General features: G+C 36.3%; 1 protein-coding gene across 3 annotated transcripts in view; it reads left to right on the top strand.

Annotated features, from left to right (window-relative positions):
- The window catches only part of LOC146474360 (metalloendopeptidase OMA1, mitochondrial-like), a 34,265-nt gene that overhangs the window by 4,700 nt on the left and 5,627 nt on the right, over positions 1–23,938 (top strand). For 2 of the 3 annotated variants that reach the window (XM_085117213.1, XM_085117215.1), the window contains exons 2-6: positions 1,632–2,010; positions 2,456–2,563; positions 4,776–4,904; positions 5,936–6,010; positions 7,090–7,239. In XM_085117213.1, the coding sequence (XP_084973339.1) occupies positions 1,632–2,010; positions 2,456–2,563; positions 4,776–4,904; positions 5,936–6,010; positions 7,090–7,239 (841 nt within the window). The remainder of the gene's footprint in view (positions 1–1,631; positions 2,011–2,455; positions 2,564–4,775; positions 4,905–5,935; positions 6,011–7,089; positions 7,240–23,938) is intronic. The other variant, XM_085117216.1, reaches the window with a different exon arrangement.

Raw genomic sequence — 23,938 nt, forward strand, 5'->3', positions numbered from 1 at the left:
TCTCGTTTTTCAAAAATTTCCCCAAAGCTATTTAAAAAATGAAAAATCAACCAATTTCCATAAAGCACGGTGAAATTCATATTCAAACCTGTAGTATTTTGTAAAGTGGATTGCCAGTTGCACACAAAAATTTCCAAGAACGTCTACAGCTCATGTGATGATTTGCAGGTCTTGTTTCCCATCGCACATGTTTCGCCTTGACACAATCTCGAACAGGCATTTCTCCACTTTGAAGTCACTGATTTCCTCTTTTTAAGCAGCTGAGTGTTCCTTAGAAGTTTTTCTTTTGATTTACAGTATAGAAAACCTGTGATTTCGCTCTAAGAACTACAAACTGCCACCATGAAAATTCACGCATGAGAGACGCGACATTTGAATAAACAAGGATCTACGAATAAAGCCGACTGAGATCTCGCCAGCCTGTCGTGGTGAACTCGACCCAACTTCGGGTAACGAAAACATTCCGAAGATTGGACCACTTACGGACTTACAACTCGATGACATAGTAGCTACTTCTCTAAGAAGAGAAGCAGCTACAAAAACTATTGGATGAAATGATGGGAATAATTTTATATGAAAATTGAATGTGACTGCATGAATTACTGTGGACAAGTTAAACAGGGCCAAAGCCACTGTACCTGCATCATGTATCTTAAAAGGGTGCTTCAATTGACATATTGGCCGATGGATTGGTCAATTTGTCGGTCGTTAGTCAATCAATACTTGACCGACACGCGTCCGATATGCTGCTCGGCTATTGGCCAAGGGTCAACCACCAGCCCACTGATAAAGACCATTTGACAGTCAATCAATGAAAATCCATCAATACATTACCGATATTTCACAGACACTAGTCATTAGCTGACCAATATATTGGGTTACATTCAATTGAATGTTGCAAAACAACCATCTATATGTTAGTTATTATTATTATTATTATTATTTTTTTATTTAAACATATTTTATTGTTGAAGTTATTACTTGATAGACAATTGAATGACACATGACCAATATGCTGCTCAGCTGTATCAACCAATAGTTGTGTGAGAGTTGACCCCTTAAGCCTACCAATACAGACCATAAAACATCAATCAATAATCACTACATGGAAAAATTCAGTAACACTGATGTACTGTAGGAAATGTTTTTCGGTGGATTGTCATATTTGATGGATGGTCGATAGTCGATATGTGTGGCCTAAAGGTTGACTCCTACTTGACTATCAGTCAATAGTCATGTGTGCATATGAAGCTGTTTCATATCAAAGAAGATATTAGGTATGCATTGTTAATTTGATTGAAAATTGGTTGATTGATTGATTGATTGATTGATTGATTGAATTATTACATTTGAACATCCAATTGTTAATCATTTATTGCATCTTTTCATACGGTTTCATCAGTTTTCATGCTTAAAATACTCCAATTGCTGCCTTGCTATATTGTAACGACATTGTCCGCGATCTCCAGTAAATATTTTGTGGGACTGAAGACCTTGAGATGTAGCTGGTAGTTCACTGCAAAGTAGATACTTGAAATCACTCTCTTTTCCCTCTTAAAGGTTTTTTAACCTTTGTTAAACATGTATTTATTTTTGGCAATTAACATTAAAGAAGCTAATATTGTTTTCAGAGCTGTCCGTAAGAGTTGGAGAAATCTGACAGCAGATCATCGCTTACACCTGTCCAAGGGTGTTTCAGTAGTCATTGGAAGTTTTGGGGGTGTTTGCCTGGGATTTTATTTCTTCCACCTGGAAGAAACTCCAGTTACACACAGGACACGGTTCATGCCAGTATCTCACAGGCAGATGGAAGAACTAACAGAAATGAATCACATGAACGTTTTGGAGAAATATGCTGATCATATTTTATCTACAAGCCATCCAGATCACCACAGGGTTTTTAGGGTTGCTAAGAGACTGGTAATGGCTAATCAAAGTAAGGAGATGGAACATTTGTCCTGGCAAGTCCATGTGGTGGACAGTGAGGAGGTGAATGCATTTGTTTTGCCAGTAAGTTGTTTTGCTTTTCATTTTTAAAATTTATTATCAAGTGTGCACCTATCATTAGTTAGCTATCAGCTTGTGAATATGATTATAAACTTTAGCTAACCAGATGTTTCAAACTACATTAATTTTTGTAAGCTGGAACTTTCTATTTCAGGTTATGATCATGAACTCACTGGTCTGTAGGACTTAACTTAAACAAGGCATGAATACAATATTATTGTGGCATAACCTTTATTAATGTTTGTTACATAGCTGTGCAATATATATCAAAGCGAACATATGCTTTCATATGTTCATAATTTATTAAAAAGTTATTGCATGATTTCTTTACCTTATAATGCTATATAAAGTTTAAAGCAACAAATTATTCTGAAAATATGCTTTAAACACTGTCATAATTAAGCATTTAAATGAGCGTTTTCCTCTCCTTTTATGTCTTGATTTGCAGAATGGCCAGATATTTATGTTCACTGGAATGCTGAAGGTTTTACCAAATGATGACTCCCTAGCAATTATTCTTGGCCATGAAATGTCTCATGCCATTTTGCGGCATGCTGTAAGTAATAGAGTTTTTTTTTTAATTATGTTCTGCAAGTACTTTTGTCAGGACTACTGTCAATTACCAGCAAGTGATCTGTATTCAGTTTGTCACAAGCATCCAAAGTTTAATACACATCACCATCTTACTGCTGCCAGTAGAACTGTTGTAGGTGTTAAAACATCCACTGATACCCTGCAAGTTCTGGCTCAAGTAGATGCCATCCAGAGCAAAAGAAAATTTACTACAATTAAAATGTTTTGAACTTTGCTACACATGGGCATGGTTAAGCTCAGTAAAGATGACAGATTTAATTTTCCACTTGTGGTGACATAACATTTCATAACACATCTGTTGTTCAGATTACTTTGGCTTTGGTTGCTCAAATTATAGCGAAATATTAATTTGATACATGCATCTGCAGGGTTTATGATTAAAATGCATGAAAATTTCCATGCATCATTTGTTGTTGGTTAATTTAAGACATTTACATAATCAAAAGTAATGGGGCAATTTTGTGTCAAGGTTGGCAGAAGTCAATTTATTAGCCATGGAGGTGAAGTGGGGGGGAAGGAGTGAGTTAATTTGAGCCATTTGGCAGGGAGTGGGTTGATGACATTTACTTCTTTTTTTAATGGACAAGGTTAGCTCAAAGAAAAAATCTAATCTTCCAATAATTATTTCAGATGTCCAGATGCTGGTATCTCATAATAATTATTATTGAGGTTGCTTTATGATGGCCACCTCTTTAATAGTGGCCATGTTTTCTTTTCCCTGACATACTGATCTATCTACTCAAGTCCCACACTCTTAATATATTCCTGCATAACCGACATGTACCTCTAAATCTTATACCCAGATGTTTTGTCTTTGGAGAAAACGTCTAGTAAAAACATTCATGTTCTGTAATCTAATTGGCAAACGAAAATGGCATGTGCGCACGACTTTTCAGATCTTTGCTTTGCAGGCACATAGAAAAATCTATCTCGACACTTTTGTCTTTTGTTTGAAAGTGGTTTCTTGTATCTATTTAAACTTGACAATTCATTAAACTGACAAAAGACATAAATTTTTTAAAGTGTTGTCCTGACTCATAGTCATGTGAAAAATTTTGCTTGGCAATCTGATGCTTACAACTAACTTGTATGGGTAATGCAGCAGGGGAACTTGGACACCATTATGAACAAAACTTTAGCTGCAGCTTTCTCCTTTCCCAGAAACTTGACATCATCTTTTTCTTTTTCTGAATTCATACAGTAAGTGAAACATTCTAATAAGATTAAATTTAGAAATACAATTAACTATAAAAGTGAGCGAAAAAACGGAACGACGTTTCAGTGTCATCCTGGCACCATTTTCAAGTATTCTATTTCACACCTTTACTTTACGTATAAATTATCTTTTCTCTTGCATTCTTTACTTGAAAATGGTGCCAGGATGACACCGAAACGTCGTTCCGTTTTTTCACTCATTTTTATAGTTAAGTGAAACATTATTGAAATTAATGGCAACAAATTTGTTCTTGAAAATCCATTTTGGGAAATTCATGAGCAAAATGTTCTTGCTAAAAATGCTGAGCATGCACAGTTGTGCTGTGTCACATTCCATTCATGTGTCACATTCCTGACACATGAAAATGGATTTTGTCAGATGTTCTCTTCGGAGGAGTGATTCTGGGTATGAGATCATGCACCCCTTTATAACAGCCAAATCCAATAATTATTGGATTATTAATTATTGGTAACATGAATGCCCATTATGTTGAGATTTTTGCTGTTTTTCTATGAGTGTTGAGTGTTCTTAAGTGACGAGATGTGCTCCAGAGTATTTGACATCTAAGCTCGTCAGAAGATCTGCGGTCTCGATAAGGAATACCAGAAACTCTCAACTTTTGAACATACCACTCTTCCGCACTGCTAGCGACCAAAGGACCTTTCAATATCCAGTGACCTCTGTGGAATGAGTTGCAGCCTTCGCTCAAACTTAGCCCTTCCATGACGGTGTTCAAGCGCTTACTTAGGCAAAAATGTCTTAACGACTGTTTTAGTTAATCCACTAGCTTTATCTTCTTTTATCATTGTCTTGTACTTAGTTTATATGTGATGTTAAATTGACTCTGGAAAGCCCTGTGGGGACGAGCCAATAAAATATGTGTGTATGTAAATATGTATTTTATTGCCCTCCTTTTTTGGTGTTGATTAAGTTAGTTAACATTAGATTATTTTTCCAGGCAGAACAAATAAGTCTTCATGGATTTATTAACATGTTTCTTGTCATATCATTGGCAATTCTCTGGGCCCTCCTACCGACTGATTTATTGGCTATTGGTGTTCAGTGGTTACAGAACAGGATTCTTGATGTAAGGATTAATTTGAATTATTAGCCAAAGGGTTTACAACATATCATTATTACACATTTGTACATGTTGACACAGCATTCTCTTGCTGCTTGGCGTAAATTTTGATGTATATGATTGTGTAAATTAATTAGTCTACCTGATGAATTCAATGCATTAATTAAGACTGCAGCAGGTTTGATATTTGAAGTCTGTGAAGGTGTTGGTAAATATAGGTGTCAACAATCCTTCAAGAGCTACAGGCAACTTTAGAACTTTTCAGAGCTTGTGCTTTATCAGATATTACTCTTTAATGTTGTGACAATCAAAAAGTAAGGTCAAATCAAGATCAGATACCATTTATAATAGATACGAATGCTATGATCCGGCTCAGAAATCTTAAAATGGGGACTATAGCAAATTGAGACTTAATGGTGTAGACATGTAAGTTAATTATATTGTGCTGTTGCTTTTTTTTACTCAAATTCACATGCTTTAAAATCTTATCTATTTTTAAAAAAAGTATACATTTGTATGACTTGTTTAAAATAGACTGAGGTATTTGCGCTAAATAATACAAAAATTATTTCTGACCACACCATCAACTGATAATCTGTCACTCATAGAACAGACCCTTAAAAACAATGGGGGGTTGGGAGGAATTCTCAAACCCCTTCAACCTTCTGTATCCAGAAACATTTTTGTAACAGTACATTTTATTCTATGAAAATCATAAGGAGTGATGAAGAGAAATTATGTGCATGTCAGTTGTTGCATTCAATTGGAAAAGCAGATGGATCTAGTTGAGAAAAAATATAGCAAGAGGAGTTAGAAGCCATTTGTAAGACAAAGAACCTGGGGGGATATACACAAGTCATATACTCAAGCCACATTGAAGATCATTTACTTAACATTGCCTTTGTGTCAACCCTAAATATTATGTTTGAATAAATAATTTATTACATGATTTTCTATTACTATGGTATATGGAGAGCAGCATGCTAGGGGGGATTTCAGCTTAATTGAATTACCACTAACTTGTTATTCCCCATTAGATTCTTCTGTATCTTCCTTACTCAAGAAAATTAGAAGAAGAGGCAGATGAAGTTGGGATGAACATGGCGGCCAAGGTTCAACAATTAGACAGTTTTTTATGAATTCACTTTAGAATGCCCACTTTATGGTGATGTTTCTGGCAGAACCTTTCGATAGCAATCATGTACCTTAAGTTTGTTTTGTGGATGGCTAAAGTTTACAGCATCCATAAAAGTTATGTGATGAAAATTATGTGATGATGCTTCTGGTAATACCCATTCTTTGTTTTCTTTTACGGTATGTTTTGTATCAGTCACCTACTCCACACCTTGAGGTTTCACTTGGTCAAAACATGGCAGTTTGGTGGTAAAATGTTTTTCCCTTCCTCCAGACTAATTTAGAATAATTCTTTTTTTCAAAATCTGAAGAAAGTTACAGCAAATTCAACAACATGCAAAGAATCGAGCCAAAGGGCTTTCAGATGGCCAATTTTGGGTAAATTCAGTGTCTTTTAGAGGTACTGGCAGGTGAGATTTTATTGAAGGAAATCGTCAAAAAGTTGCAGCAACGCCCATTTGCCCTCTTCTTACAAGAAAAGTCAAATGCATGGGAAGTTTAATGACAATGCAAAGTTTATTCCCACATGATCACCAAGAGTTTCTTAAGGGAGATGAAGGATCCAAGGATCCAACCTCATTCCTAGGGTCTCTCCTCTTCAGGCTCCCTGGGACGTGAAGAGGAGAGACCCTGGGAACGAGGCTGCCAATGATACTATTGTGAGCACTCCCAAGATTACACCTTGAAAGAGCTGCCACCTAGACTTGAAAAATAAAGAACACCCATATTATGCAAAATCTCAAGACTAGTTAAATAAGTTCTTAAAAACAATGTGCTAGCTAGCTGTCACAGAGCTACAGGCAGCCATTGCAAATCCCTAGTAATAGCTAGAACCTACTGCACACAAAGTGAGCCCGTACAGGTGTATATGTTGAACACGCTACGACTTCAAAATCAGACTGTCCAGTGCAAGGTTTTGTAAACTGGTACCATCATCAAGCCTACTTGTGATGAATGCAGGGATAATTTTGCACATTGTACACTAAAGGATACCATATAACTAAAGAGATTTCAGCAGATCCAATGCACAACTTACTTATTTTCTTGGTTATTACAGGCCTGCTTTGATGTTCGTGAAGGTCCCAGGTTTTGGCGGCTACTGGCATTCAATCAAAATAATATGGCTGGACCTGAGTTTCTAAAGTGGCTGTCAACTCACCCACCTCACAGTGACAGAGCAGAAAAACTCGAAACTTTACTCCCAAAGGTAAACAGAATCCAAATGTATTAAGGGAAATTTAATCTTGTCTTTTGTGCAATCATTTTAGATGAAGGTGTATGTATATGTACAACTATGATGTTCATACATGTACTTACCTTATCTATTTTTTAAACAATGTACTTATAATGATGGGTATGTACAGTAGCATACTCTAATTGGATGTATGTAATACTGCAGTTGAGGTAGAAGCGTTAACATCTATTTGTCAAGAAGTATTGTCTAGTAAATCTTGAAAACTATGTAATGCCACCTGTTAAAAGTTGAATGAACCATGAAATGTGTTAAGGTGACTCGACCCAGTTATTTTTTGGCGGTACCACCCTACTTTGAAGCTCTCTGGTATCCCCACCTTTACTTTTATCGTAAGTGTAACACATAGAATGGATAACATATAGATCAATCTACAATATAGCAAAAAAAGTTTGGCGATCGGAGTAAATGTCACGTGGTTATAGTGTCACGCCCCTTTGAGGTCTGAGTCGAAATTCTGCGGTTGCCGGCTTTTTTTCGTAAAAATCTCTCGGCTACACATAGTGCGCATTAGTGCCTTGCGCTGAACAGAGTTTCAACAAAATCGCAAAGACCCAATTCGAGAAATTTAGCGCTTTCCAAATTTAGGTCATAATTTATGTAAAAATGATAAGCAAACTTTACACGATTATATCTAATAAACTATGAGATTTATTCCTTTATTTTGGGGATCTTTATTACAAATGGGTCCTTACAAGTCAGCAAAAAGCATTAGGGCCTTGTAAATGCGCGCGATTTCGAGCAATGCAAACATATAGAAATGATAGTTTTAGCTATTTGTTGACGCTTGTCAGCGTTTCAGAGTCCTTCTCACAAAAAAGCATTTTCTTAAATATTCGTAGTTTTTTTTTCTTCAAAATTTTTCAGGGCCACAATTGATTAACTTACTACCCGGATTCTGAATTTCATGGTCATTGAAAAACTGTGACATTATCTCCTAGAAGCCCAAACTTGAGTAAACATTGAAGATTTTTAGCGTTTTGGCTGAGTTTGTGCTTTGGGAGTTTTCTATTGTTTCGAGTTTGTCATGATACAGCATTCTTGTTCAGCACGCGTGCAATGTCCAATGAGTGCATTCGGAAGTCAGGCAAGCGTGGTCATTGCACGCGTGCTGAACAAGAATGCTGTATCATGACAAACTCGAAATAATAGAAAACTCCCAAAGCACAAACTCAGCCAAAATGCTAAAAATCTTAAATGCAAATTGAATGTATTACGTTGACAGCCGACAAGTTTCAATCACTTTGACTGCAACAGTGCCATCGAGCTGACCTGCCTGCTTACTTCGACCAAAATCATTTTTTACCATTAGACGGTAGTTTCTCCTATAATGATGTCTTCATAAACCTGAACGACGACCTCCCTATCTCGTATAAAAACCTTGCCTGTTCCACTTCTGTGTTCAGTCATCTACTTTTTTGTGGTTAAATGTTTTAGAAACATTTATCCTGCTTCCCAAAATGTTTGCAGTTGGAAGTAAGGTATGAGAAGTGACAATGTTTCGCCTCGTGCCACAGTTTCTTTCATGCATTGCAGTCGCTGCAACTGGTCGGAATCACACGCATTAGCTAGCTGAACACATTTTCGATCTTCACAGTTGCTGTGAGTAGTTATATAGTACACTTTTGGGCGCGACTTTACCGCGCATCCAAAAAGGTGTGCTCCCAACCCCAACAAAACCCAACCTAAAAAATCCACCCAAACCCAAACCAAACAAACATAATTCAGTTAAAAGTGTAAAAAATATATAAAAAAAGTAACCTTGGCGCACCAGCTTTTGCGCATGCGCGAAAAATGATATTAAAAAGTTACCTTGGCGCATGCGCATAGCAGGTTTGAGTCTGTGTGGAAATTTTTAATAGCCGTAGGGGAAAGTCTCAATTCCTGATTCAGTCTTTGCGACCACCAAAACAACTAAATGATGTGTTATTCCCTTTGCGGCTTTCCTGTTAATCAATATACTTATGACCAACATCCGGTTGTGAGGAATTTGCATACATGTTCATTGAGGTGAAACGTGCAGTCACGCTAACCACAACCGCTCATGTAAAAATATCCTGTGATGTAAACGAATTATTTTTCCTGTTTTATTGAATACACATGCGTACTAAAATTTAACATGAGTGTTACCGGTATGAAATACCACATGTGAAAGCTTTTTTGAACTGTTACATATATATAGACTGTTTGGTTGTGATATAAATTGGTTGTGTATGCTCAGTAGTTAACCATTGGAAAAAGCAGGGGCCTTTGGTTACCGAACTGTATACACAACCCCTATAGAATGGTGAAAAACCCCTGCCGTCATTCTATAGGTTGACTAAATAATAAAATAATAAAACTGTCGCCCTAAGATCGGTGGCAAGCTGTTGGGTAGAGCTTAGTTGGGTTAATCCCTTCAGAAGTGCCTGTTCAGCCCACACCGTAGGGCGACAAATACAAAATATGGCTTCAATCAAGGAGTCTGATAGTGCTCAAAAGAGCGGTGTGGTGGAGGGCAAAGCCTTGTAAAGTGGGTAAAATAAAATAAATAAAAAAACCAAAAAAAAACCTCTCATGAGGGACAGGGTGGGAAAAATTAAAAAAAGAGTAAAGTCCCTCATGAGAGGTCTGGTGGCCACCAGTTTTGGTTTTTTATTACATCTCGTGATGATAGATTAATTAAATTAGCTGTTCAAAATATCTCACAACGCTTTCACGCAAAGATCATATCGTATTTTTTCTCAAACTTGTCAACAATCGGCGAATTGTCGAGAATAAAATCGTCATTTTGTTGAAGTTTTGACAACAGTTCTGACTCGTTGAATTGACCAGATCTGAGAATGTCTTTTATCTGAATCAACAGATGGCCATACGTTTGAAAAGCATACTGAACTTGGTGCAGTCTGATTTCAACGTTTTTGTGTTTCATGTACGCTTGAATAAGCACACTCGCAGACGCGATGGCAATCAAACTCACTCCTGCAGTCGCTATCGAGCTAGCCAGACCGCCTGTGGCAAATACTATGCTTGAGATATTGCCTGCCAACTGCCACGCTTTCAATCGTTTGTAAGCAGCCTTGTACATCCACATCTTTTTGTGGTATGTTTTGTAATACGATTTCAGTTCGGCAATCTGTGATTCGGTCAACTCTTCAGATATGTGGTTGAAATTGATGACCGATTTTTTTGTTTTTACCATCTTTATTATTCACTCAAGATAAGATCCATTTCTTTTTTCCTCAAGCAAAATCCTATGAAACTCTAAACTGTCGACGTCAATAAACTTATCAACCAAACCGATTTTATTGACAAAGCCGTCATAGTCGATTTCAAATTGGTTACTTTGAAAATTAATCGGTCGGCTTAATGTTTTGGTTGCGTGAGCATTATAATTGCTTAGCGACATCTTGTACAGACGTTGGGTGGCATCATAACATATCCAAATGCACAACTGTTTATTTTTAAAATCGCTTGTGAAACTGATTGACTGTTTTCCTCTTAGAAAGTCGATCTGAATTTGATCAGCGGTAATTAAAAATCTTGGATAAAATTTTATGTGAAACGCTCTTGTGTTAGACCAACTGATTGTTCCTGTTTTGGTTTCATCATGCAAAAAAGACATGAAGAATGTAAAGCTGCTTGATTGATTAAAAACTTTTGTTGTATGGATATGTGTTTTTGTACTGAGTTTCAAACCATTTTTGACATCATAGTCGTTGATAAAACGATCTGTTTCAAGGATAAAATTAGGTAGAACACTATTTATCACAACACCGCTAACACCATTGACGAGACCAAAGCGTGATGTTTCTAATAAATCATAGAATTCAGGAAATATACTTCTGTATGCGTGATGTTTTGTGAAATATGACACGGAATCCAAACTTACCTTATTGACAGCGTCTCCATCGTCAATCGGGTCGGAAAGATGTATTATTTTTTTGTTATTCATATCGAGTTCAGTCTGCATTTTCATGTCTCCATTTTCGTATTTGAACATAACATTATCCAACCCATCGTAAATATCTGGATACACACTATCCGACCAATCTTTTACACCGTAAACAACCAGATGGCACTGCACCGGTGTCGCTGTAGCTGTTCCGTGCATCGTCAAATAGATGTAATCTGGAGTTTGTTTGCTGTTGTTATTGAATTGAACCAATAGCTTGCTATAATCAGTGAAATCACGCTGTGTTGATTTGTGGATATACGCAGAAGATGCAGTACATGATAATTGAATATTGGTCATTTCCGGTGGGTAGAATTCAAACACGATAGTGTATGTTCCTATAGCGAGAGAATAAAGATTGAAACCTATCCTTGATCTGTAATTATTGGTGCCCGCATCCTTTGTCAAATCTATGCTGTAAGCCTTTTTATTTTGATGCGGGGATCCATTGAAATCAACAATACCATTCACCGTGATATTGTACTCCGAACTGCTTTCGTCACTATCTATAAGATATTTGAATTCATTTGTTTTATGACTGCTTATTAAATGTGATTGAGCCATGTAATCCTTATATTGTTGGGTTAAATTGGCATTGGAATCATTTATCTCTTTGACAACAAAACCAACATTAGCAGATTTATCTGATTCATTAGCTTTTGGTGTTTTGATATTTTGAATATATTGGTTATTCATATCAAGGTTTCCAGTCATTGCAACACTTCCATCTTTTTTCAAATATACACTCAAATCACTTCCAACAGATGGTATTTTAGCTATTTCATTATCAACATATGCTTTAGTGGAAGCATCATTATTATCAACAGGTTGAGCCATATGTTTGATTCTATGATTGTCCATATTGAGGTCACTGTTGGATACTTTTTGTAAATATTTTGTATCACAAAAACCTAAATTGACAACATCAGATGAATTTTGAATATTGTACCCAAGGTTGGTGATTTGTTGATTACCAATATTAAGATCACCAGTCATTTCAACGGTTCCGTCTTTTTTCACATACGCAGATAAATCAGTTGATGATGTTTTTTTAATCTCATCATCCACATACTTTTTATTCGCCGCTTGATCGTTATTATTGGGTTTTACCACATTAAGATCAAAAAATGTTTTCCGGCCGGTAATATGTTGTTCTGTTGATGTGACCATTATTTCGCTTTTTTTACGTCCACCATTTCCGTCAAAGTTTTGTAAATCAGGAATGTGAAGGTGAATATTGTCATAAGACTGATGTTCAGTCATTAATCTAACACTATTGAAGCTACCAGCACCGTCTGGTATGTCCTGCAGATAGACACTGTTGGTATGAACACTACCAGTTCCACTATAAATTACAGCTTTATTATTTTGGACATTGCCTGGTGTGTTATCCAAAACCTGGATCTGACCTTTTGTAGCAACATCGTTTGGGTTTGCACCGTTTTTTACATTTACGAGTCTTTTACTTTCCATATCATAATTTCCATCTCCATCCAATTTAAAACCAAGCCCTGGAAAACCTCGCTCTCCTCTCTCTCCTTTCCCTGAAGAAGAATCGTTAAAATTTAAAATACCGTTGTAAAAACTCATTTTATTTAATAACTAGATAATTTGAGTAAAATTTTTTGCGTTGAACTTTCGCGGTTTGTCGGAATACAAAAATGTGTGAGGCTCATTCGTTGCTTATTCGTATATTTTTTCGTTTATCCCCAAATCTCTGCAAATTGAATTCTTTTCTCTTGTGTTTGGAAAATCGTAAATGCAGTAATGGGAACAGTTCAATCTAATTGTTTTATCCGTATTGTAAAAAGACTGAGACAGATAGACGCAACTGCAGTTTTTGTTTCGAGAATTTGTAAAATAATTACGAATTTCCCTATCATTAGCTGTTCCAGTGTTCAAGTAATCGTCGAAAATTGCCAACTTTTGATGCTCGTCGTTCATTTCCGACAATGGTAAAATATCACCGTTACTTGCTTCAATCATATCATAACCGTATTTTCTTGAAAAAGGTTCAAAAAAATCTAACAAAAATCGATACTTATCCTGTTCCAAGTTTTTTGCATACAAGTATATCTTGTCGTAATACAAAAGTGGTTTCATTATCATGTGAACCAAAAGGTTAGTTTTTCCGCAACCACTGGGGGCACAAATCAACATTCTGAAACATCTATCTGGCATGAATTTACATCCCGGTATCTGCCGAAAATTGTTATTGCTGTAACCTTTGACATCGTAGTTTGGTATTTCCATTTACTAAATACCAAACAAAATATTTTTTTGGCGAAAATATGCTTTACCACCTTTGTTTAATTTCATGCTTTTCCTCCTTATCCAAACACCAATCGAAAAATCGGTCCGGATTCCATCCGAACGTTATTATTTCACGGTCTAAATCCTTGAAAAACTTACGCTTGTGATGGAATCTCAAAAGTTCGTCGTGAATCGCATCGTAGCCGGACCATCCTCTACACAACTTAACAATCTCATCATGTCCACCTCTAGCTGCATATTCCATTGCAGAATTAAACCATGTCGCCCCCCATTTTTTTAATAATTTTATTATTTCAATGTGGCCCCTCTCAGCCGCAAGATCCATACAACGATTAAAATCTCTTGCTCCCCATTTTTTGCACAATTCGATGATATCAATGTGGCCCCCCTCAGCCGCACAACACATTGCAGAATCAAAATCTCTTTCTCCCCATTTTTTCATCAATTTGACAATCTCCATCTGTCCTCCCAAGGCCGCCCAGCACATTGTGGAATCAAAATCTCTTGCTCCCCATTTTTTGCACAATTCGATTATATCAATATATCCACCCCAGGCTGCACGAGACATGGTCCAATCAAAATCTCTTGCTCCCCATTTTTTCATCAATTTGACAATCTCCATCTGTCCACCCTTTGCTGCATGAGCCATACAACGATTAAAATCCTCTACCCCCCATTTTTTACATAATTTTTTAAACAATTTTAATATACCAATATGTCCTTTATATGCTGCAGAAAACATGATTTCTCTTAAATTTTGAACTGGAAAAGATATTACACATTTTTGTAAACTCATTTTATTATCATTCAACAAAATTTTTCAAAATGGAAAATTAAATATAAAAAAGGGTCGTATTGCGTGTCGCATAGCGTGTTGTATTGCAACTCACAATAAAATTACAAATAAAAAATTTTGTTGAATGATAATAAAATGAGTTTACAAAAATGGAAAGAAATGGCTGAAAAAACCACCAAAGCCGGTCAAACTACCAACGCAATTAGGGAAACAATCAAACAAAAGAAAATCGCTGATATAATGGGAGAAGCCGAAGCAGAAAGACTTTTCAGACCCATAACATCCGGTTTGGAAGACTTGAAACTGACTCAGACTAAACCTGCAAAAAGGATGGTTAGAAAAAAAGCACCCGGAGGTTTTCCCCCAGATTATGGAATTAACATTGAGGATGAAGGAATTCCAGATTACGATCTAGAAGATTTGTTTGATGAGGGAGTTCAACCACAAAGTACAAAACAGCTTGTTCCAAAACCACCTTCTTACGACGATTTTTTGAAAGATTTGGAATCCGGTGAAAAAAAAATATCAGTCGATCCAGAGTTTATGCCACAACTAGAGGCAATACCTGGAGAATACCCTCCGGAATACGAAGAAGATGAAGTTCCAGATTATTCAATTTTTGATGAAGACAGAATAAATGAGACTTTGGACGAACTTGGTATATCAAATTATGATGACATTGAAGCACAACTCAACAGGGTTGATATGACAGCAAAAACTAGGCATAATTATTTATCAAAGAAAATCGAAGAGGCAACCAAAAAAAGACAGCAACTTCCGGGATATAAAACACACATTACAAAGCAGCTGAACAAAGGTATGATTAGTCAGGCTGAAGCTCAGTTTGGAAGAAAAGTTATTGACGATACGAGAAAAGTTCTCACCGACTACATTAACTATAATAAAAGCAAGTTGAAAAGTATTAAAGGTTCGGGTTTGAGAAGGTCCAAAACCAAACGAGGTGGAAACGCTTTTTTCATAAATCCAGACGATGCTATAAAAAAGTTGCAGTTAATAGTCGGTTCGATTGAAGCAGGAAATAACAGTATTGAGTTGAGAAACATGGGTGTAGCAATTTTGGATATTTTATTAAAAAACAACATTATCAACAAGCCTGTGTACAATAATTTTTACAAAAACTTTTTCGTATGAATAAATAAAAATGGAGAGACAATTGGTTTTATCTTCTCACAGCGTTAAAAAACAAGGTAAAAATAAACCCAGTGATTTTACAATCAAATACAATGAACCGATAAGACTCAACCCAAACAACACGTATGTTCTTGGTCTTGACAGAATCATAACAATGTCGTTCACTTGGTTCAATATCAATTCGGATTTGAAAAACCAGCTCATAAAATACTCTTCCGACAGTGGAAGTACTTGGAAAGATATAACCTTTCCACCCGGAACGTGGAACTATGTTGATTTTAACGATCACATCAAGGAAGAGACAAAAACAGGTACTGCAAGCAACCCTTCGTATCGGATTACATTGGAATTCGATAACACAACATATAAAACAATCATTACTTTGGCAGCAAACTACCAACTCGATTTGAGACCGTCAAATTTTAGCGACTTGATCAGATTTAACAAACGAATTTTAACAAGCACTGAAAATATTGGTGACTACACACCAAACCTAAGTCAAGACACGGAAATTTTAAACATTCATTGTGATCTAATTTCAGAAAGTCTTGTCGATGGGGATGAAACAGATATCTTGTATTCGTTTGGAACAAACGACTTGACGCCTTCATATGCTTTTACTAAAGAACCTCGGAGGGTTCAATTTAATCCAGTCAACAAGTATCTAATCAACAACATACGGATATACATCACTGACGGACAGAGAAGGATTATCGATTTGAATAATGCAGATACCGCATTTTCGTTAATTTTGAAAGAAAAAATATAAAAGATTGTAATAATAAAAATGCAACCATATAATTACAAACGGATTTTTCATCCGAAACTCGGAAGATTTGTTTACAAACACAAAGGATCGGGTTTGATTGTTGATAATATTTTCAAACCGATGAAAAAAATGTTGGCAACAGCGACAAAAGCTGTTTTGAAACCTCTTGCTAAAAAAGCTTTGAAATCGGGAATAGAAAGTGCCGGCGACAAAATCGGAAAGAAAGCTGTCGATATTGCGGGTAAAAAATTTTCTGGAAGTCCAGGTTTAACGTTTTTGAAAGAGATGGGTAAAAAAACTTCTAATCCCACATCTACGGTAAAAGGCTCCGCCGGACCTACGATTACAACGGAATGTTGAATTCAATGATTCAGTTTTCACACCCGCAGGGGTCCAAAAAACAACCAAAGGTAACCCAACCCGCCGAAGAAGATTATAATTTGATTTTGAATAGAATGATTTCCGGAAGCGGGATGAAAAAAGTTAGAAAAATAAAAAAATAAAAAATAAAATTTTTGGTATAAATAAAAAGGATGAGTTTCAGAACAAGTGAAAAACTTCAAAGATACGAAATGGTTAGATTTTCTCTTGACAATGTTATTGAGGTGCCTGGAAACAACAATTCTCAGAAAAAAACAGGTTATAAATTTACAATCAACGACAGATCGACTTTTTTCGATTATTTTAACGGGTATTTTGAGGTTACCAAGGAGTTACAGAAAAAAGCTGACGGTGCGGGTTATGCAGCCGCTGACAGAATCACCATGATCAATGGATCACATTCTCTCATCAAACACATGGTCATCAAATCCGCGGGAAAAATTGTTTACGAAAGTGACAACATTCACAGAATCGCAAATGCTAAAAATTTACTTGAGTACAGCGACGATTTCAGTAGATCGGTTGCTAAAAACAGTTTTTGGTATCTTGATACAAACGGATCAACAGCAAACACAAATACGGGTTTTGAAGCAAGGCGAATTTTAACTCAAGCTGCAAACAATGATGGAAGTGGTGGTGCAAAAAGCATCAATGAAATCATTCCATTGAACAGGTACAGTTTTTTTGAGGAATTGGAAGACAAGATGATTCCACCCATGCAGCTCACAATTGAAATTACATTGAACAATGATTCTGAATTGATTCACAAAGCAGCAGCTGCAGACGACGGTCGTGTTGTTGTTACTCGATTTTATCTTTGGCTTCCAAAAATGGTTCCAAAGGATAGTGAATTTAATGAATTTGTAAAAGATTTTTTAAAACCGAGCAAATGGGTTTACATGAGAGATTTATACAACCAGAGTGCACCCACAAGAGCAATTCAAAACATGTTTCAAATCAGTCCCGCCATCGACAATGTGAAGCATGTATTTATTTATTTGCAGCGAACTGACGCGCCCAACAATGAGGAATCGGAGAGAACACCGTATGTTTACGATACTTTCAAGTTGAATACGGCAGATTCAAACTCCAGTCTTTCATCATGTCGATTAGAATATGGAAACAGCACTTTTTATCCTGAATTGGAGTACGATGCAGATTCAAAAGTCAGAATCTTTAACGATCTGATGTCTTATGCTTACAGAAAAAATGATCTCAACACCGGGACGCAGTTGAATCTCCACAATTTCGATGCTCTTTACGGTCTTGTTTATTTTGATTTGACTTTCCAAAAAGAGACTGTCACACGAGACCCAAAACAACTTATTTTAAATTTTAGATTAAACACTGCTCCGACAGCTAATGTGAGAGCACATGCCATCGTTTTTCATGAAAGTGAAATAATTGTGGATAAAAGAGGAAATGAACTTATGATTGTCTAATTAAAAAAATATCTGAAGATTTGGAAAAAATTTTTTTTATTTTATTTGATACAAATAAAATAAGGATGACTCAATTGTATGAAATAAACATTTCGCTTTCTGAAAATCAGAAAAAAACTTTGAGTAAAGCCTATCATGAAAAGGAAACGATTACATTGCGTTTGAAAAATGATGCTTTATCTGGGTCCGATACTCTTTTAGTACCAAAAACAACTGTAAACAGGTTGGAAAAGAATCGAAAACTAAACAAGGGAATGGATATCAAACTCGCAAAGTCAAACATTAGAAAACAAGTTGGTGGATCGCTTTTGAGTTCGATTTTAACACTTGGACGAACCTTTGGTCCGCAATTGGCAAAAACTTTGGGAATGTCTGCTCTTTCAGGTGTTGTTTCAGAGGGTGCATCCCAACTTGTCAAAAAGATATCCGGTGGTGGGCAGCTACGCAGGGGGTCGGAGACCCAGACCGGTGGTTTTTTAATCCCAAATTCCAAAATTCAACAACTGATCGCAAACAAACATTTATTGACAGATAAACAAAAAAGGGATATTTTAAACGCGCTGCAAACGGGTTCGGGAGTTCCAATCAAGCCGACAAAAAAGTAGCAAGAGGGTGGTTTCCTTGGTACACTATTAGCATCAATCGGAATTCCGTTGGCTCTTGAGGCTTTCAAAAAAATGACAGGATCCGGCGGTCCGAGAATGGGTAAAGCACCAAAACAGGATGGCGGAGCGGCTCCGAGATTGGGAGCGTATCAACCACCGCCCCCTTTTTTTGGAACATGGGAACAAGTACCCGGAACAATCGGCGCCGGAAAAAAAAAGACGAAAAAAAAGACTGGAGACGGGTTACTTTTAGGAAAAAACAGTCCATTCAATCAAATACCATTGTTGGGGGCAATATTTTAATGATGAAATCATTCGTTAAGTTTGAAAAGAACATCCCGATGAGTAACCATGATTTGGAAAAATGGTGTAAACGTTTGAAAATTCCGATAGAAACTGGTGGTGTTTTATCGAGAGACCAAACTGTTCCACACAAACATAAAATGGCGTTATTCATATACAACCTTGAACCGTCATACATGAGCGGAAGCCATTGGGTTGCAACGTATGTAAAAAACGGTGTAATCAATTATTTCGACAGTTTTGGATTACCGCCGTTCCAAGAGATTGTAAATCACGCAAAGAAAAAAAATCTAACTCTTATTCATCAAAACGAACAGATTCAAGGATTGTTGACAACAACTTGTGGATACTTTTGTTTGTATTTTTTGAACGAGATGAATAAAGGTAAATCGGATAACCCAGCGGAGCTGTACTTCAACCTATTGCAAGTATTCGATGTAAATGATACTTCGAAAAATGAAAAATTTATTGAAAAATATTTTGAAAAAATAATCTAGTCTAATATTAAATGAAATCTTATTGCGTAAAACAACGAAAACAAACTGAATGTGTTGAACCTGCAGGTTACAAACATGCGAAGAATGGTCGACTCATGTTTTTCTGCACATGTGCAGAATGTGGAATCACAAAAACCACATTTGTAAAGGAACAGGGAAACTGATTGGCCCGTCTGAAGGGGCGGGCATTTTGGATACTATGGCATCAACCGGTGCTGACATGTTAATTCAACATGGTATTCCTTGGCTTGGAAAAAAAGCTGTGGAAATGGGGCGTTATTATGGTAGTGAAGCTCTTAGAAACCCAAAACTACAAAAAAAAGCTCTTGATTATGCGTTGGAAAAAGCAACTCCTTTTATTCAAAAAACAGGATCGGAGATGTTAGATCAATTATCAACAAAGATACGACCAAATAAAAAATACAAAACAGATAGAAAAGGTCTAGACGGTTCCGGTTTATTCGATAGTGTTTTGGGGCAATTGGGCACACCTGGAAAAGCAGCAACAAAGTTGATGGATGTTGTTGGTACATTAATACCATCGACAAAGGAAGTCTTTGACAGATACAAATCTGGAGACATTGCCAAAAGTGCATTTAGTACAGATACTGGACTATTTTCGAGTCAATTTTGGACAGGAAAGGCTGGCAAAAAAACATTAGAAAAATACAAAGATTATCCTTGCGACAGTATGGTAAAAATTGGTAGTAAATATCACAACACTCCTGCTTGTTCAAGCTATAAAAACATTGGTTGGCACCCACCGACTTGGGATGAATATGAAAAAGGAATAAAGGGTAGACCGACTACCGGTGGTTCGATTGATATTCACAAAGCGATCGGAAAACTACCGAAACCAAAAGGCGGTTGGACTCTTCCGGGACACAAGTTTACAGGCCCTTACAATGATTTAGAAAATCAGGTAAGATGGGATCCAAAGACAGGAGAGATACTTGAGATATACGACAAACCAACGGGTAAGACCGATGCGATAGCGATGCAACATGACGTTGATTATTCAGTTTGCAAAGATGATAAAAAATGCAAGAATGAAGCCGATAGGAAAATGGTCAAAGCGCTGGACTCTGTTCCTTATAATGAGAGACAATGGGGTCACTGGATGGCTCGAAATATGATTAACACAAAGCAAAAACTTGGTCTCGGCGTTCCAAAAAACGTCAAAAGCCGTCGGGTAAAGACATTGGGTGGCAAGAAAAATTAGCAGATGAACTGCATAGACCCATAAAAAGAAAATTCACCCGACGGCGCGTCATTGTGAATCACATCGATGAGATATGGGCTGCTGACCTTGTTGAGATGCAGCAGTTCAGCAAATGGAATAAAGGTTATAAATATCTTCTCATGATAATCGATGTCTTTAGCAAATACGGTTGGATTGTACCATTGAAGGATAAAAAAGGTGAGACCGTAACCAAAGCATTTCAAAACATCTTTAAAAAAGGTAGAAAACCGAAGTTTGTGTGGACTGACAAAGGTTCAGAGTTTTACAACAAACATCTGAAAGACTTGCTAAGAAAACATGAGATTGAACTGTATTCAACAGAAAATGAAGAGAAATCGTCAGTGGTGGAGCGTTGGAACCGAACCATGAAAAATAAAATGTGGAAGGAATTCACTGCTCAAGGCAATACTGTGTATCTGGACATACTACCCAAAATATTAAAGCGGTACAACAACACCAAACATCGTTCGATAAAAATGACGCCGGCAGAAGCGTCGAGGAAAGAAAATGAAGGAACCGTTTACTTTAACCTTTTCGGTGATACCCATTTTGCACCAACCTCAACAAAGCCAAAATACAGAGTCGGTGATAAGGTCAGAATTTCCAAGTACAAACGTCCTGTCTTCGACAAAGGATACACACCCAATTGGTCAGAAGAAGTTTTCACAGTCGATAAGATACAATACACCAATCCGATCACTTATAGACTCAAAGACCAAAGTGGCGAGGAAATATCCGGTTCTTTTTATGAACAGGAGATGCAAAAGGCTGTTCAAGACGTTTACCGTATTGAGAAAGTGATTCGACGAGACTATAAAAAAGGTAAAGCGTTGGTTAAGTGGAGCGGTTACCCAGAAAAATTCAATTCCTGGGTGGATATAAACGATCTGATGTAAAAAATAAATTTAAAAAATATTTTCTTATAATAAAAGATAAGAAAATGGAAAATAAGAAACAAAACAATTATCTAAACCTTCGTCAACTCAGAAAAATGGCATCAGAAAAGAAAATCAAATATTATGGAAGACTATCCAGAACAGAGCTGATACAAGGTTTGGGTCTGAATGAACAAGCTATAACCAAAACTTTCAAATGTAAAAAAGGTATTGCTCATCAATGTAACCAAAAAAAATGTTAAATTATACGACAGTCAGTATCAATGTGCAAAAGTTTTAAATAAAAACGCTGCTTCAGTCGATCATTACATAAAATGTGGGAAAATGTTTAGAGATGATGATGGAAATGAGATGAAATGCGTGTTACTTGAAAAGAACTAAAAAGTCTCAAAAATTTTTTATTTCATTTTGAAATAAAAAATAATTTAAAAAATATTTTCTCATAATAAAATGGATTCAAAAAAATTTGCAAATTTTAGAAACCTCGCGAAAAATTTTGGCACAAGTGTTTTTTCAAGTCTGAAGAAAACAAATATTTTCGATTCCAGAAATAAAAAACTCACGAGAGAGCAGGCTACACAAGCTGCACAACCTGCACAAATTAAAGAAAAAATTGATGCCGCAGTCAATTGGGGAAAGAAAAAGGTGGAAAATTGGGGTGTTTGGTTAAAAAATAAGGCTACAAAACCCGTTGTCAACGAAGAGATTTACTCTTTTAAAAAACTCTTGGAAAAAATCGAAGGAAAAGATATCAAACAATACGAGATAAAAAATATCGGTGAGATTTCAAATAAAAAGTTCAAAACGTTTTTTGATAAATTCAGGGTTGAACCCAACCAATCAACCGAAATCAGTGTAGATAAAATATTGATGGAAATGGCAAACAAAGTCATAAATAAGAGAGGTTTGAAAGACGGTGACAAAATAAGATGGATAATCAGCCACCCGTCGTGGAATAAACCTATCAGTTCAAAATTAATCACAATCAAAGGAAAACTCGATTCTGAAATAACAAATAAACTTTCAGATTCGTTGAATACAAACAGGTACCTTTGTCTGAGGTAAAGTTTGAAATTCAATCAACAAAGATTCCTCGAGGTGCTGGGAGATTAATCGTTACAAATTCAAATCTGAAAAGGAAGAAAAGCGTCATTACAATAAAAAATGACGATTCCATTTGTCTTGCACGAGCTATTGTAACAGCTGTTGCAAACATCAACAAATCAAAATGGACACAAACACAATTAAAAGACGGATTCAACAGATCACGAAAATTACCAAAGGATATGGCTGAAAAACTTCATGAAGAAGCGGGAGTTGAAATCAATGATTTTGGATCAACTTTAGAAGACGTTAAGACATTTGCAAATCATCTCAAAATTCAAATCAATGTTGTTGATGCTGAATATTTTAACGAGTTAACGTTTTCAACCGAAAATGAACATAATTCTCAAATGATTTACCTTTACAAAAACGGTAATCATTTTGATGTAATAACGAGTATGACTGGGTTTTTGTGTAAATCTTATTATTGTCACACGTGCAAAAAACCGTACAAAAAACGTGATTGTCACAAGTGCCCTGCAAAATGTATTGCGTGTTTCAAGTACTTTGCAAATGGAAATAAATGCAGCGGAAAAGTTATCGAATGTAACGATTGTAATAGGTGTTTCTTTGGTAAAAATTGTTTTGAGGAGCATAAACGCGAAAGAAGTGTCAAGGATGGATCAAAATCGGATATTGTTTGTGAAAAAGTTTGCAAATGCCTCAAATGTGGGCGAATTGTGACAGACGGGCTTGAAAAACACATATGCGGACACAGTAAATGCAGTAATTGCAGACAGTACTGTGATATGAACAAACATAGATGCTTTATGGTGAAAAAAAATTCCAAAGGAGGAAACTGTGTTGGGTGTGTTGAGGAAAAAAAGTGTTATTCTTGTAAAACGAGAACCGAAAAATACATTTTTTATGATTTCGAAACAAATCAAGAAACCGGTGTCCATGTCGTCAATTGGGTTGACTGTGAAGATTTTCATGGTAATAAAAACACGTTTGAAACGATTGATGAATTTTGTAAATTTGTTTTCGAAAAAGATAATGAAGGGTTTACTTTCATTGCTCACAATGCAAAAGGTTACGACGCTCAGTTTATCAGGAATTGGTCTATTGAAAATGGAATGAAACCGTATTGTATTTATAACGGAACAAAGATAATGAGTATGGAGGTTTCGGGGCGAAGGTTTATCGATTCATTAAACTTTGTGGCTGCTCCTTTAGCATCGTTTCCAAAAACGTTTGGTTTAACAGAGTTGAAAAAGGGGTATTTTCCTCATTATTTCAATAAAAAACATAACCAAAA

This window comes from Pavona decussata, unplaced genomic scaffold, assembly GCF_977016875.1.
Source record: "Pavona decussata unplaced genomic scaffold, jaPavDecu1.1 SCAFFOLD_90, whole genome shotgun sequence".
Classification (NCBI taxonomy): Eukaryota; Metazoa; Cnidaria; class Anthozoa; order Scleractinia; family Agariciidae; genus Pavona; species Pavona decussata.